At 40.7% G+C, this 14,862-nt stretch overlaps 1 protein-coding gene and 1 long non-coding RNA gene across 5 annotated transcripts in view; one reads left to right on the top strand and one right to left on the bottom strand.

Moving 5' to 3' along the window:
* Positions 1-12,996, top strand: part of LOC123799265 (uncharacterized) — a 42,033-nt gene extending 29,037 nt beyond the window's left edge. For 2 of the 4 annotated variants that reach the window (XR_015724351.1, XR_015724348.1), the window contains one exon: positions 2,228-12,996. This is a non-coding gene — a long non-coding RNA (uncharacterized LOC123799265). The remainder of the gene's footprint in view (positions 1-2,227) is intronic. The other 2 variants (XR_015724350.1, XR_015724349.1) reach the window with 2 other exon arrangements.
* Positions 1-14,862, bottom strand: part of LOC148110031 (uncharacterized) — a 99,110-nt gene that overhangs the window by 47,541 nt on the left and 36,707 nt on the right. The window contains exon 6 of the mRNA XM_087861940.1: positions 7,087-7,265. Within this exon, the coding sequence (XP_087718066.1) occupies positions 7,087-7,265 (179 nt within the window). The remainder of the gene's footprint in view (positions 1-7,086; positions 7,266-14,862) is intronic.

Below are 14,862 nucleotides of genomic sequence, written 5' to 3'. Positions count from 1 at the left end.
TCTCTTGTGATCTCCATTCTTCCTAGTTTATCTCATGGCTATGGTGCCAACTCTCTATGCAAATGATTAACACGACTGAATCTCTTGCCAGACTTCTCCCTAGACCTCCAACATCCTGTCTCCTCATATAGTCACCTGGGCATCTACAGCCATGGAAATATTCTGGTAACGAGCAAAACCAGAAGGTTCCATCAGACATCCCTTATATTGCTCCCTTCTGCCCACTCGAACCAATTCTGTGAGCCTGATTTTCTGCTGCCTTTTGGATCAATTCTAGGGCAAATACTAAGAGTTCCTGGTAACTCTTAGTTTACTAAAAGTCATAATAAAAATTGTTCTCAACCTGGAGGCTGTAGAGCTAGCCTGACCTTCAAAGCCCAAACTCTATTCTACTTCACCTTGTCTCCATTTAGTTCCTTTCATAAAAGGCAATAAAAGATACACAGGTCTCATTTACAAAGAGATTCAAGACACATAACAAAAACAATTAATCTTACTTCATGCTCCAAATTTTACTCTTTGTTCAAAATGAAGTCTCCCACACTATTGTGTGTTATTCAGTCTCTTGGGCTTCTCCTCCAACATAGCAAAGTAAATACGCTGTGACGATCAGAACTCCTGAAATAGCGACAAGTATTTAAAGCATAACATTGTAAAGCCCAGTGTGTGAAGTGTCTCCCAGTCCCCACTACGCCCCCCCACACCCACATTTGGGTTCTTGCATACATAGATTCATAGAACAGACAAAAGCTGGCTTGTTCTGCTACAATATACAGAGAATGCCTTCTTTTGTTTTTAACCTGGTTGAACACTCAGTCTTATCCTTCACAAAGTTCAATTTCTCCTCTGGTACTTATGGGCTAGATATACCCGACTTTCAGGATAGATGGCTTATAAGGTAAACATATCCATTGGTTATTCCTCTATCTGTATCTTCAACTTCTTTCTCTCTGTTTGACTCTACCCTCAGCAGTGTTCACACTTTGGTATCTTATACCAGAAAAACAATAACAAAACAAGTTTTCCCTCATACTTCCTTTTGACTCTATTGCTGAGAAAAACAGAAAATTGAAGTGTATATATAAATGCCTCTTCAAATACCTCAGAAAGGTTATAAGACAGTGAAGTATAATGGGGCTACAACCCAGCAGGGGACGAGCCCAACACTGGGGTCACTTCATCTGAAAACGCTGAGAAGCTAAAAAAGAGCTTTTAAGGACTTAATGGAGTTTAGACTCCATCAAGGAGGTGGTCCTGATAAATCAGGCTCTGAGTTAGAACCCCAAAGAGTGACCCTAGGAGTTAGGATGAATGGCAAAAAGGCCAACCCCCACAAGGACTAAATTTGCCTTAAAATTATTTTCGTGCTGATTAGACTAAGATGATCTGAGACTAGTGCCATTATCATTCTAACAGAAACAAAAATGAAGAAATGGCAGATGACAGAAACCTATAGGGGATCCTGCCAAAGGATGAAATTTAGCATGACTTGTGATTACTATATTCAAGGATAAAAGACAAGTTTAAGCATTTCAGCTTATGCAGGAAACTATATAAAGCTCATCAAATGGAAACCGGGAAATGAAAACACAAGTATTAAAATTATGAACTTTTGGGGGGTTAGTTTGCTATTAAACTAGACAGTTGGAAGTATGTCAGAAGAATTTAAGCAGAATAATGCACAAAGAGACAAGGAGAGTGTTCTTTTGGCTTTCTACGGAGAAGTTAAGGAAAATGTTGCCAGGTTAAATGCTTGAAGATGCAGGGACAGATGAATGCCAATAGAACAAGGTAGATATGTAGATAAGTATAAAAGAATATTGATTGTATTAAAGAGTATTAATAATGTCTTAGAGTATTTGCAATCTGTGTAGAATTAAACTACATGGTAACACAAACATACTACTTAGGGCATGGCTAAATTACATGCTGTGATGCCCATAAAAGAGTATAAGTACAAATTTATATTCAATGCTAATAAGTTTAAACACATGCTGCAATATTTTTGATAATCACGGAAAGAATAGTTAAAGACTTAGCTACCAGCTTAAGTGGAATTGTAAAACCAATTAATTAATTGAAAGGAGGCAAGAAAGGTATGGAAAAGAAACAGAATAGACAAAAGGAAAGTAAAAATAACGATAGTGGACATAAACCCAATTATATAAGTAATTAAATTAACTATAAATGAACTACATACTCTTCAGTTACCACACTACTTCTCCAGTCTCTTTTAGAGGCAAGCTTTTCAAAAGACTGGTCTGCACATGCTGTCTACACTTTTCCAATTCACACGAATGAATTGCTTCACTCTGTATGAGAGATTTCTCTTACCAAAATTTCCAACGACTTGCATCATGCCAAACGCAACGGATACCTCCTAATACTCATCACAGCATGGCCCTGCAGCAACACTGGGGGACACTGGTAAGCTTCCTTTTTGAAACTTTTTCAAAAATCTTGGTTCCCTGACACACATTTGGTTTGTGTTTCTCTGGCCACCCCTCTCAAGCACCCTTCCTTTTTCCTTCTACTCTGTCCACCCTTGGGGTTTAAATTGAGGGCTCTCTTTTCATCTCACTTTATATTCTCTTCTTGAACAATCTCATCAATGTCTGTGGCCTAAAATACCATATATATGCCATACTATAACCTACGTAGTACATACAATACTATAAATTCTCTCTCTATACACCATAGTGGTTCAAATTGAACTACTGATCTCGCCTTACCCTGTACCCTTGTCACCTATTCCCTCTTCAGTAAATGATACCCTAGCCAACCAGTTACTTTTGCTAAAACTTCGAAGTCATCCTTGAATGTCCCTTATATCCACTTTCTCTGCCACATTTAATTCATTGCCAAATCCTGTTGATTTTGGCTTAATTTTTTTTAAAGATTTTATTAATTTATTTGACAGAGAGAGAGAGAGAGAGAGAGACAGCCAGCGAGAGAGGGAACACAAGCAGGGGGAGTGGGAGAGGAAGAAGCAGGCTCCCAGCAGAGCAGGGAGCCCGATGTGGGACTCGATCCCAGGACTCTGGGATCACGCCCTGAGCCGAAGGCAGATGCTTAACAACTGAGCCACCCAGGCGCCCCTGATTTTGGCTTTTAAATATATCTAGAGATCTGTCCGCTCAGCTTTATTATTCCCACCCTGGTCAAAACCATTATCTCTTCTTGCTTAGACAATGGCCCTAGCTAACTACCTGGTATTTCTATTTGACTCTTGTCCTCTTCCAATTTATTCTCCACATAACAGTCAGAATAATCTTTTGGAAATTCCTTTGCCTAAGATATTTTGATGGCTTTCTATTGTAGTTAGGAGAATATCCCAATATCCCTGTCACTGACTCTGGGCCCCACATCACCAGCCTCCTACCTGACTTTTTAACCTGACCTGCTGCCTTCCCCACCGTCCTCCTTGCACTCTGGTTTAGCCGCAAGGGGCTTTCTCCGAGATCTTCAAACTTGCTAAGCTTTTTCCCAGCTCAGGGACCTCACACATGTTTTTTCCGCCTGGAGAATGCTCATCCCAACTTTCTGTCTGGCTAACTTTTATTCAACCCTCAGGCCTCTGCTAAAATGTTACATCCTCAAGAAGGAATTCATTACATATTCTCCATTTTCTTAATTTATACTAGGCCCTTCATTTTGCTTTTGTTCCAGTTGTGAACTTACTGATTCTCAGCTCCAAATTTACTGCTCCGTATACGCACCACAATGATGGATGGAATACCTTTCCATATTTCTCTTTTACAGTAAACGCGGTGCTCAGCTTTTTCAGTAGAGGGCGCTAGAGGCACATTGCAGGAGGAAGCGTGCTCCTGGTCTCTCCAAGGGCTCAGGCTGGGTCTGCGGTGTGGGTTTGTGGACACCTGGGGGTTTTCTGTCCCAACGTGCTGTCCCTGAAGACCTTGCGGCCCCAGTGTGGCCTAGTGATCACCTTCCTGTAACCCCTTCCAGGTGGACATCCTTTCTATGCTCCAGGTCTCCTGTCCACCCTGGCGCCCTGATTCCCTGTGTTCACTTCTCCTCCCCTCCTAGATTTGTCTGCCGCAGCCCTCCCCATCCCACCACCCTCCAGACAGTCTTCCCCACAAGGACATCTTGTGCTCCAGGCCTCCTGTCACATGGGCATCCCCACTTCTGTCACATGCCCATGCCCAGGCTACCAGCTTCTGCTCACCTGCCCCATCTGTGATCCAGAGGGCTGCTTCCTGTCTGCCCTGTGACTGCACACTCAGTCTGGCCCAGCAAACCAGTGAGCTGCCCTGCCAGCCAGTGGATTCAACTACATTTCTCCAGGAGATCCAAACCCCCAGCCTTGGAGAGTTTGTCCTTGCTTGACTACTCCCCCTTGGTACCATACAGTTTGTTTATTTGTTTGTTTGTTTGTTTGTTTTATAGCCTACAGTTATTCTTGTATCATAGTTTCATAATTCTTTATATCAAACTTCACTTGTTGAAATCACTGTGTTATTGTATCTCTTGGTTGGATCCACACTGCTACTCTTCTCCTCTCTCACCCTGTTATTTTACTTGTACTCACAATTGCAAATTTATTTGTGAATATATTCCTTAACATCAGTCTTCTCTATGTAACCGTAAGCACAAACAGGGCAGGTACCATGTCTTTCTTGTATGTGTTTCCAGAGTTTAGCATAATGCCTGGCTCATAAAAGCACTCGATAAATATTTATTGCTTGAGTGAACACTGTATGGCTGAGTTCATTTTCTGCTAATTTATTCTGTTATGTTCTTATTGTGCCCCTTTAACTCTTCTCCATCATTGCTATCTCTTCTAAAGATCAGGCATAATATATTCTGGAATTTGCAGCTCCACAGGGATCGGATTTTGGTCCTTTATAAACAAAATAAAGTCTTATCTTTGTATTCTACCACCTCCACGTTTAAACCTACTTGTGGCATTGATGGTCTGTGCCCAAACTTATATAAGATCCACATTTCTTCCCCAAAGAGGACTAGAAGCAGTTAAAAAAAAAAACTATTTTAATTTTAACCACGATACCGCCACACTTCTAGATTTCCACATAAATTCTACCCCAGGATTCATATACTCGAATCCTTACAGGGCCTACTGGGTAATTTAAATGACTGGGCTCAGTGCAAGGAAATGAGGAGTAGTAGGGATTATGGCAAATTGGACAGCTCATGCTTCACCTGAATGCATTTAATTAAAAAATTTATAAAAACATCGTGCAAGCCAAACATAACATCTGCAGGCGGCACCCGTCCCGAGACTGCCACCTGGCAAATCCAGACCTGAAGGCCTGGATCCAGGAACCGTTCTGAGTCTTAAGAACCAGGAACCTTAAAATATGGGGTGCTTGACATAGGTTGCCTTATGTTATTTGTTTTGCTGAGGAAGGCCATCAAAGAAAAGCAAGCATTGCCTTGTCACTGTTTCACAAGAGGAAACAAAAATTATCACCGAAAGGTAGAAAGGACACATTCTCAGGATAAAGAACTATCTGCCCCATACAAGAAAAACCGGTAGCTTGCAGTATTGCTTTTATTTTTGCCTTCTGACTCTAGACAGGAACACACTTTGCCATGGGACTTACCCAGGTTACAAATCAGTTTCATGAGAATTTTCCTTGAAAAAGCATAAAAAAGAACATACAGTTTCCAAGACCCCCCTTAGGGGGATACGGGAGAAGGAGACAGGTTTTTGCGTATACTTTGGAAAGCTCTTCAGGGGTTTCTGAAGCAATACCCAGGTTGGCAACTTCTGGTCTGTTTCACTTTAACAGTCCGAATAGAGAGGACAAGGCTGGACCATCATTTCTCATCCTGATTACAGAGAATCCTATTTTCCTGCACTGGAGGGAGACAAAGTTTTTTCAAAGTGGCAACGGCTCACATTCCCACAAAAGGCAGACACCCCTTCCTGTGTGTCACAAACAAGTGACTCACAGTTTAGGAAAAGGGATTCTTCGTGATGATTCGATATGCAAAATTATTCCTCATTTTTAAAAAGGTATTGATTTCTTTATTGATACATTCCTTTCGTTGATCCTAAAAGGAATTACGGTTTTAAATATATATATATATATATTTATTTATATATAAAGGAAAAAGAAGAAGCAGCTTGACATTAAGAAACTAGGGCAATGTAAAATAAAGTAAGATTGTGTCGTATATGATGGAAACAAACTCAAACTCCTGTTCTTTACGCTTATTAGACGTAGGTCACACATGTGGCTCAGAGTGAAGCCAATAGGGCAGAAGACAGTAGGAAGGAGTGAGCCCTTTCTTGAACCGGACAGCTCACATCCTCCTAGAGGAGGGAGTCACTCTTCAGCTCCCACCAACTGTTGCTCGGGATTTTTCAAGAAAAGTTGGAAATCAGGATTTCTGTGGGAAATCTCTAAATTTTATGGTGTCTGCATCTGATTAAACAAATTAAGCATCATATTGCATAGGACTAAGAAGACACTTCCGTGGACAGGACACGGCCCTCAGGTTGGCAGTTTGAAGCACACGCTAGAAGGACTCGAAGTGCCTTTCCCAGGTCCATGGGCCCAGGCCCCATCCCACTCTGGCTGAATGAGAAACATCTGGGAGGAGGATCAGATCTGCACATTCCCCTAAATATTCCAACCTTCACCTATAGTTAAAAATCGCTGCTTTGATGAAATCTGGGAAATGAAACAAGGTATTCCAGGCAGCTTCTCGGAGGCTTCGGAAGCCTTGCTAACATCAATCCCGTAACCTAGGGAACAGTGCTCAGGCGCTGTGGTCCAGTGAGATGTTAGCTGCAGTTTGCCTTAGCCCACTTTGATTTCTCCAGGGTACTAGGGATGCAGTGTGGTTCTTATTTTCTTGGCTTTGATAAGGAAATTTTCACAGAGGATCTGAAAATAGGAATAAACGAGATAGAAACTTACGCCAGCCTTGACTTATGCAGCAGCAGAGAAAATAGATTACAGTTCTCTGTACCTCTGAAGAAGGAAAAGTACTTTAAAAGTCACAGGAGAGAACGCTGTTTCCAGAATCCTACAACATAGTACCTTACGAGACAATACTTTGGTAATGGATAGACGGCACTTCCCAGTTTACCTTCTTATGTCTGTAATAGTGGAGGCAGCCGTCATGCTTCAGCACGAACCACCTCTTCCTCCAACCCTTCACAAACCCCGAGTGAGTCCTCTTATGTAGGTAGCCGCGGCAGGTGGGCCAAGGGGTATTGGGACAGCGACTGATGTCAGATCCCACCACCAGAGTCAAGATGTCTGGACCTAGAGAAATGAATTTGGGATAGTTCAGTGGCTGAAAAAATCTTACAATCAACTTGGTAAGATTGTTGCTTTTCAGAAGGAATGGATGAAAAGGGGGTTATCGTTTGCATACACAGAATAAATGAAATCGAATCCTACAGTTGGAATGAATGAGAGAGTTCATTAGGGATTCGGTCCCTCCTGTCAATGAGGAAAATGAAACCTGGGGAGGTAAAGTGACTTCTTGGAGGACCCATAGCTCAGGAAGGGGTGAGCCAGATGTGGGACCCAGGATTGGGTGCAGAACACTTTGTATTCTACCATGTGGTCTTGTCAGCTCTCATCCTAGATGACTCAAGTCTGTTCATTCTCACTGTCCATTATAATGTCAAGCTAAATCTTTAACATATTTTGATTCACACCTGAGGAAGGAAGATGGGTGATGTTTGGCTTTCCTCTCCCACTTTTATTCAAGGTAATTAGCTTCCTTGATGTGGGTTAGCTAAAGGGAGGGTCTAAACCATGCTAATATAGCTAAACCATGCCCATGTTATTTCTGATCAAAATCAACGATAAACCTTTGAATGTGGAAGTAGACAGAAATTCTAGGAAAGCTGAGGCACAAATGTTTTTATCCTTTTTTCTCACCTATCCAACTTAGAGCTGAGGGTTTGACCCTGAGCTTCCAGGTACCTGTCCTCTTTCTCAGAGTGACTTCCTTGGGGCCTGGACCTCAGAGGTGTCCGCTTTCCTATATGATCAGTACAGTGCACAGCTTGGGGGAAACTGTCCCTGTCCCTAATAATATGAGGTCACCGATTACCAATCGTGCTTTGATGCTGCCAGCATGGAAACAGACTTTCATCATACCTCTTGATGCCTCAAGAAAATTCTCTGAATGTCACTCAGACAGACAGCAACCCTGACATGCTTTGAAGACTGCAAATGGGGTATGACTTCATTTACAATTCCTCTGAGAGGGAGGCCACGTCCCTGAAGGGGGACATTTGGCCTTAGCAGCGCTGACTTCATCATGATGTCTGACATTTAGATTACCGGTCTGTTTAGAGCTGTCTATGGAAATGGGGGTCAGTGAGGAGACTCCTCTTACATAAATGACAAGCTCCAACCCAGGGGATCATTGCTGGCTGAGCCACATGGCCCTGAAAATAAAGATTTGTCCCAGAAAGGCTGACACAGTCTTAACTTTAGCAGCACGCAAAGCACCTTGGTAATTAAATAACTCTGTGTGTCAAGATAATTCTTCATTGCCATGTAAATACATTTTAATTTATTGAACTGCCCTTAAGCTCCTGTCAAAAACACATCCAGAAAAATTAGAAGAAATGCTCCAGATTGACCGGCAAGCCACAAATGTCTTTGTCTTTGGACTTTAGTCCCCAAAGAACTGCACTCTGGACTAATATGCATAGTGGACGCATCTGCCAATCTATTTATGTGCTGCTGCAGTGGGCTGCCCCTTGAGGTCACTTTCCTCTTGCTTACACAGACTGCATATGGGTTTCTCTGATACTGACCAGGCTAAGCTTGAGTTTCAGCTGCCCAGAAACATAACTCTGTCCACCAAAAAATTCTCTCCGGGGCAGGCATACAGATGGTCCTGCGGCAGCGTGGTGTCATCATGTTAAAGGAAAGTTCTTCACATTCAGAGTTAGGACATGATCCTGAAACACGGGGAGCTGCTGAGTTCCAAACAGCTGCTGATGTTGTGAGGGGGGTGTTGCATCCTTTGCAGGTCCTATCAGGGGCCAGGAGGACCTGTGTCTGATAGAATTTCGATTTTTTATATTCTCTCCAAATTAGATTATTTATATAGTCATTGTAGTGTGTGTGTGTATTAAAAGAAATAATTATAAAGTATAAACAATTAAACCCTCCTGTTTTGTTCTTATTTATCTATTAATTTACTGGGAGCTAAAAATACGGAAATGTCCTTGTTCAGCGCTTCTCAAGCTAAACGTAGATGCAAATCACCTGGTGCATTTGTCAGTTTGCTCCGTTCAGTCGGTCTGGGATGGGCCCTGAGATCCCCTATTTGCAGCAAGTTCTCACTTGATGTCGGACCACAGCTTCCATGGCCAGGAGCCGGGCATCCCTCAGTTGCCAAGAGGCTCTGGGCACGAGCATTGTCTGTCACCAACCACTATGCCACTTCCTTTCCTTGCCGAGGATTTTGTTTGCCCTGTATGCTTTCCCTTTCAACCGCAATATTTTGCAACAACAACATTATGAGCTTTTCCCCCACTTAAATCTTTCTCTAAGTATCTCCCCACCCTGGAGAAAGGAAACTCATAGCCATTGCCTTCCTCTCCTGGACAGCCCAGAAATCTTGCTTGCTTTTTGGGACAAGAGAAGACAAACGGCCTGAAGTGAGAACTATTTGTTTCCTGAGATGAACGAGGTTGAAAATCCATGTCTTTCGCAAATGCAGTTCTTTGGTGATGATGTGCTTTAAAAGACAAGCTCTCCAGCACACTCTTCTTCCCCTAGCACTTTGGCCTAGAGTTTTGGAAGTAAGGAGTTGTGGGTGAGGTTATTTACAGCTACGGGAGAGAGAGAAATGATTTCTTTTTCTAATTCACACTTTCTCCTTGGATCACTGTCTTCTTATTATGCCACCAATCTTACACCGTGTCGGAGTCGCACCTCTGCCGTCAGACGAACGCCGCCACCCCCACAGGCGCGGAAGAGGGATGTGCAAGACGTGTGCCTTCCCGGGGGCTGCGCGGTGGGCGGCAGCGCGTTCAGCTGCCCGGGGCCCACGCTCTGTACTCGGTTGAGTGAAGCGGCTCTTGGAGAAACAAAGGAGCCCAACGGGCCCAGAGGAATTCTGGGTTGATTAAGCTTCATTGTTTTCCTTTCTGCGTTTCTCCTTGATGATTAAATCTTCTGTTTTGGCCCGCAAGTAACTAGCCCTACAAAAGCCCAAACCAGAACGATGAGGGACTTAACGATACAAAGATTCACGTGGAGCTACTCTTACTCCCGTTGTGATCCCGAACACTTGGTTAAAGCTGTTTTAGTTTTCCCCTCGGCAAATGGAGGTAATTTGTACAGGGGTGTGGGGTACGTATTTTTGAAGAGGATTATTATTTGATTAATTTTATATTATATTATTCTAGATTCTACAATGTAGCATATATTAATATATTATTTGATATTATTATTGAATAGGACTATTATTTCAGTAGAATTCTTGAAAACCTGATCTTACAACATAGGGTAGATCCCCTTTCTGATGTTTAGAAAGATAGATTTCAGATTTAATGTTTTAAGGAAAGTGATTGGATGTTTAGATAGCTAAATCAGCGAAGTAGCAACCTGTAACATAATAAGATTTTACCAAAGTTTAAAATATGTAGAAATGAAACTGTACAGAAATATATAGCAGTAAAAAAAAGACAATGAAACTTTTAAGAAGTTTATGCAAACAGGTACAAGAGACAAGTGGAAACATTCAGATTTTTAAACAAGCTCGTGTTCACTTCCTGGATATTGCATAAATGTATTTTTCAAGACCTCTATGTGGTACACGAATTTAACAAAAGGCTTTATTTGTTGGGTCATGATTATTGATTTCTACAACAAGTTGGTGACTTTTCTATCCTAAAGAGAACCCCCAAGAGCTTGTTTCAAATTCTACACATTCCAGAAACACCCTGGGCAATTTACAGGTGTGCTAAAATTGCATGTGTAAAGCACTCATTAAATTATTTCCATTATTTCTTTCCCTTTCTCTAACTCTTTTTGTAAGTTTCATGGTCATGTATATTCCTCTCACAGCCCCGCTGCCTCTCAGCAATCTTGTTTTGTTTTTTGTTTTTTGCTTTCCTTCACCATTCCTGCCTCTAAATTGTAGAATGTGCATGGAGCTAAAACTGTGAGTGGGTGGGTGCCATGTAGGAGGCCTTCGTCTGCTGCTCTTGCACTTGGGTGCAGACTGCTGAGCCCATCCGAACGCTCAGGTCGTTGCACGCAATCGTCTTTGGAGTGCAAACCCCCTTTGTTTTGTTTCACTTTACTTTCAGCCTCTATTCCTAATTCTCCTCACACATTCTGCTCTCCACAATAGGCACTCTCAGAACATGTTTGATATAGGACTGTGGATACACTCTTTTGTGTACGTCTTTCTATTTCACATAAATGGTATTATGCTAAGATCTCATTCTATTTCTGTCTCTGTCTCTCTCTCTCTCTTTTTTTTAACTCTAAACCATGTTTTTTTTAGGATCTACCCATGTTGCTGGCTAAATGTACATCTTGTGTATATTGTTTCCAAGTGAGGCATAGAAGTGCGGCGTATGCATCCGTTGTTGGTTCATTTATCCATTGCCCCAGTGATGGTCACTCAGACCGCCTCTAACTATTGTCTATCACACGACACTGCAGTGAACGTCCTCACGTATGCCCTCTCAGCAGTTTCTTTGGGCTTAAATCCACAGAAAAGCAATTGCGAGGACAAAGGATTTATAGGTGCCTCACTAGATGTTGCCAGACTGCTCTCTGAGATGCCAATAATACAGCAAGAGTACACGAGGATTCGCATTTCCTCATAGTCTTACCAAAGCTGGCTCTAATCTGATTTCTGTTTTTCCCTCCAGTCTGGTGGCTCTAAAGTGACATCTTGTTCATTGAGTTTCTCTGATCACTAACAAAGTTATTTTCCTAGTTTCCTTTATTGACATTATGCTTTTAACTTAAAAATGGAGGGCTTTAATACATCTGAGGTCCGCCTTTGTATATGGTATAAAATATAAAGCATAATGCAGGAAGGTATGAAGCCATCCAATCTATGGTTCTCTATAAAAATGAGGTAGTAAAAATTTTGTCCTCTCCTCACTGTACTGCTGCTTTTATCATACATCAAGTTTTAATAAATATTCGAGTGTGTTTCTGAGCTTTCTAATCCATTCCATTCCACTGGTCTATTTCTGTGAGTGCCACCCTTCTTATTACTTATTATGGTTTTGCAATATACCTTAATATCTGGTATGAAAAGTTCCTTTCTTATTGCTAGTCCTACTCATAAATGATCTAGCTATTTGTAGACGTTTATCCTTCTGCATATATCTGAGGATAAGTTTGACAAGCTACTCAAACATTTTTAATAAAATTTTATTGAAAATTTATTGAGTATTTGGATTAATTTTGGGGGAATTAAGATCATTACAAAGTTTTTCCACCCATAAAGATACTATATATCTCCAGTTATTTAAGTCTCCTTTTATGTACTTTGGTTGAGCTGTAAATAGTTTTTTCATGAAGCTCTTGTGTGTTCTTGGTTTGATTAATTCCTTCCTACCTGGTAGTTTTGCTGCTATTATTAATATTAATTTCCTTTTATTTTCTTTTTGGTTATTACTGGTGTAGAAGAATACTGCTGATTTTTATAAGGAGACCTTGGTTTGGTCAATCTTTCTCTAATTAGTTCTAAGCATTGGTGTATTGATTTTGTTACAATCATATAATCTGCAAATAATAACAGCTTTATCTCTTTCCTTCCAAGACCATTTACCTTTCTTTCTTTCTTTGTGTTATTGAATAAGTCAGGACCTTACATATCATGGTAAACAGAAGTTGTTAAAACTGGCATTATTCTTCTCAATCTCAAAAGAAATATGTTTGAAGTTTCTCTATTAAATCTTTTGTTGTTGTGTATATACTTTTACGTACTTTTCTCTTTTCATGGTTAGGTTTTTGGTAGATAACCTTTATCAAGTTATGAAAAGAAACTTCTAATCCTCCTATTTAGGGAATTTAAAATATATATACTTGTGTTGAACTTTATTACATGATTTTTTTTGCTCTATTGAGATAGTCATGTAATTTTTTCCCTTGGTCCATTCATATGAACAGTACTAAAATATTTTCTTAGAAAACCATTCTTATTGTTAGAGATAAACCCCACTTCATTATGATGTATTATATGTAATTTTAATAAACAGTTTGACTAAGGTAGCCACTATTTATTTTAGGTTTTGTGCATCTATACACTCATAAGTAAAAGGGACATATTCTTTTATTTTTCATACTATACCTATCTTGCTCTGGAATTAAGATTATAGTAGCCTCATAAAATGAAATGAGAAGCAGTCACTCTTCTTATTTTCTGGAAAAAGTCTGTGGAATAGGGATTATTTGTTCTTTGAAAGTTGGATAAGTTTCATCTGTAAAAGTGACTGGTATCTTGCACGTATGAAGGGAGGATGAAGTGGGGGTGGAAATGGAGAAAAGCGAGGTGGTTTCTTTCTTTATAAATACGTTTATTGTGTTCTATACAAAATTTCTATTCATTCTTGCACTAATTTTGGCACTTTAAATACTTTTGGAAAATGTTCTTATTCATCTACTTCTCACATTTATTGTTAAATAGTTGTCCAAAGTAATATTTTATTATTTAAAAACTTTCGCTTTTTTTTCTATTCTCTATTTTATTTGCACCTTTTTTATTTTTATTATTTCTCAATTAAAAGCTGTGTTGCAATCAATTAGTCTTAGAGATTAAGCCTGAGCGAGAAGTGCTCAACTCCCTAATCCAGCTGGGTTCAAGGGCCACCTAGATGTTTCTCCCTGACTACGCAGAACAGGTGCTGCCATTTGTCTGGCTATCAGTGGGGTGGTTTGGTCTTGGCTGCCCAGCGCCAAGCCGGGGAAAAAAGCCCTAAGAAGCTGTCTCTCAGCCGCTCCCTGCATGAGGTGCTGGGCTGTCTTCTGCTATCGGCTGCACTTCCCATCTTCCCGAACTTACACAGGTAGGAAATGAACTAGTTTCCCTAAAAGTCTCTTACTGTCCTTACCGTAGCGTCTCAGATCTACAACTCACTTTTCTGCTTCGGAGGCATCTCCACTGTTGTGTTTGAGAAGGTTTGGCAAAGATACAAGGAGGTTCCCTGAGGGCCAGGGTCTTCTTGGGGTAGGGAGGCCAAGCTGGCAGGCAAGGCGTGGTAGAACCTAGATTATAACCGCAGATAAAGCCATCCTACAGATAACTGCCAGGGTAACACAAGCTAGGGTGTTGAGTTTAGCTCTTCTCCAGTAACAATATTAGTTCATCATCTCTTGGAAATCAAAAAATCCTGTAAGTTTTAGAGATGTTTTCTGCTTTCCATTAACTGATAGAGTGAGGCTGAATGGTTCAATATTACCAAGAACATTAAGCTTCTTGGGGAAAAATAAAAGAAGACCTAAGAGTGGAAAGATTACTAAAATCAGGTTTTATTTAACTTAAAAAAATTGGAAAAATAAGTATTTGTGAGAAAGAACCTAGGAACAGCCAAATCCAAAAGTAAGGGGTAAAATCCCCTTATTATAAGGGATACCACCAATTTGTTAGTATAACTGTTACATAATATCTCGATTTCTTATGTCTGCTGCACGTAGGATAAATATTTGTGTAGGACTTACAAGGAGTTGCTGCACGTGCTCACTGATAGTGTCCTTGGATTTCTGATGTACCCAGTGCATGACAAGTCCTACAGAGCAGCCAAGTAGTCGGCTAAATTCTACATCGAAAAGAACCAGAATAGCTTCTCAGAATACAAGATTTGTTAGTGATTTTCTTGTCCTGGTCCACTAAAGAAGTCTCTTTCTGTTGCGA

Source organism: Ursus americanus, chromosome 5 (assembly GCF_024610735.1).
Source record: "Ursus americanus isolate L20-20 chromosome 5, mUrsAme1.1.p, whole genome shotgun sequence".
Classification (NCBI taxonomy): domain Eukaryota; kingdom Metazoa; phylum Chordata; class Mammalia; order Carnivora; family Ursidae; genus Ursus; species Ursus americanus.
The sequence above is the reverse complement of the archived record's forward strand: the minus strand, read 5'-3'. Positions and strand labels throughout refer to the sequence as shown.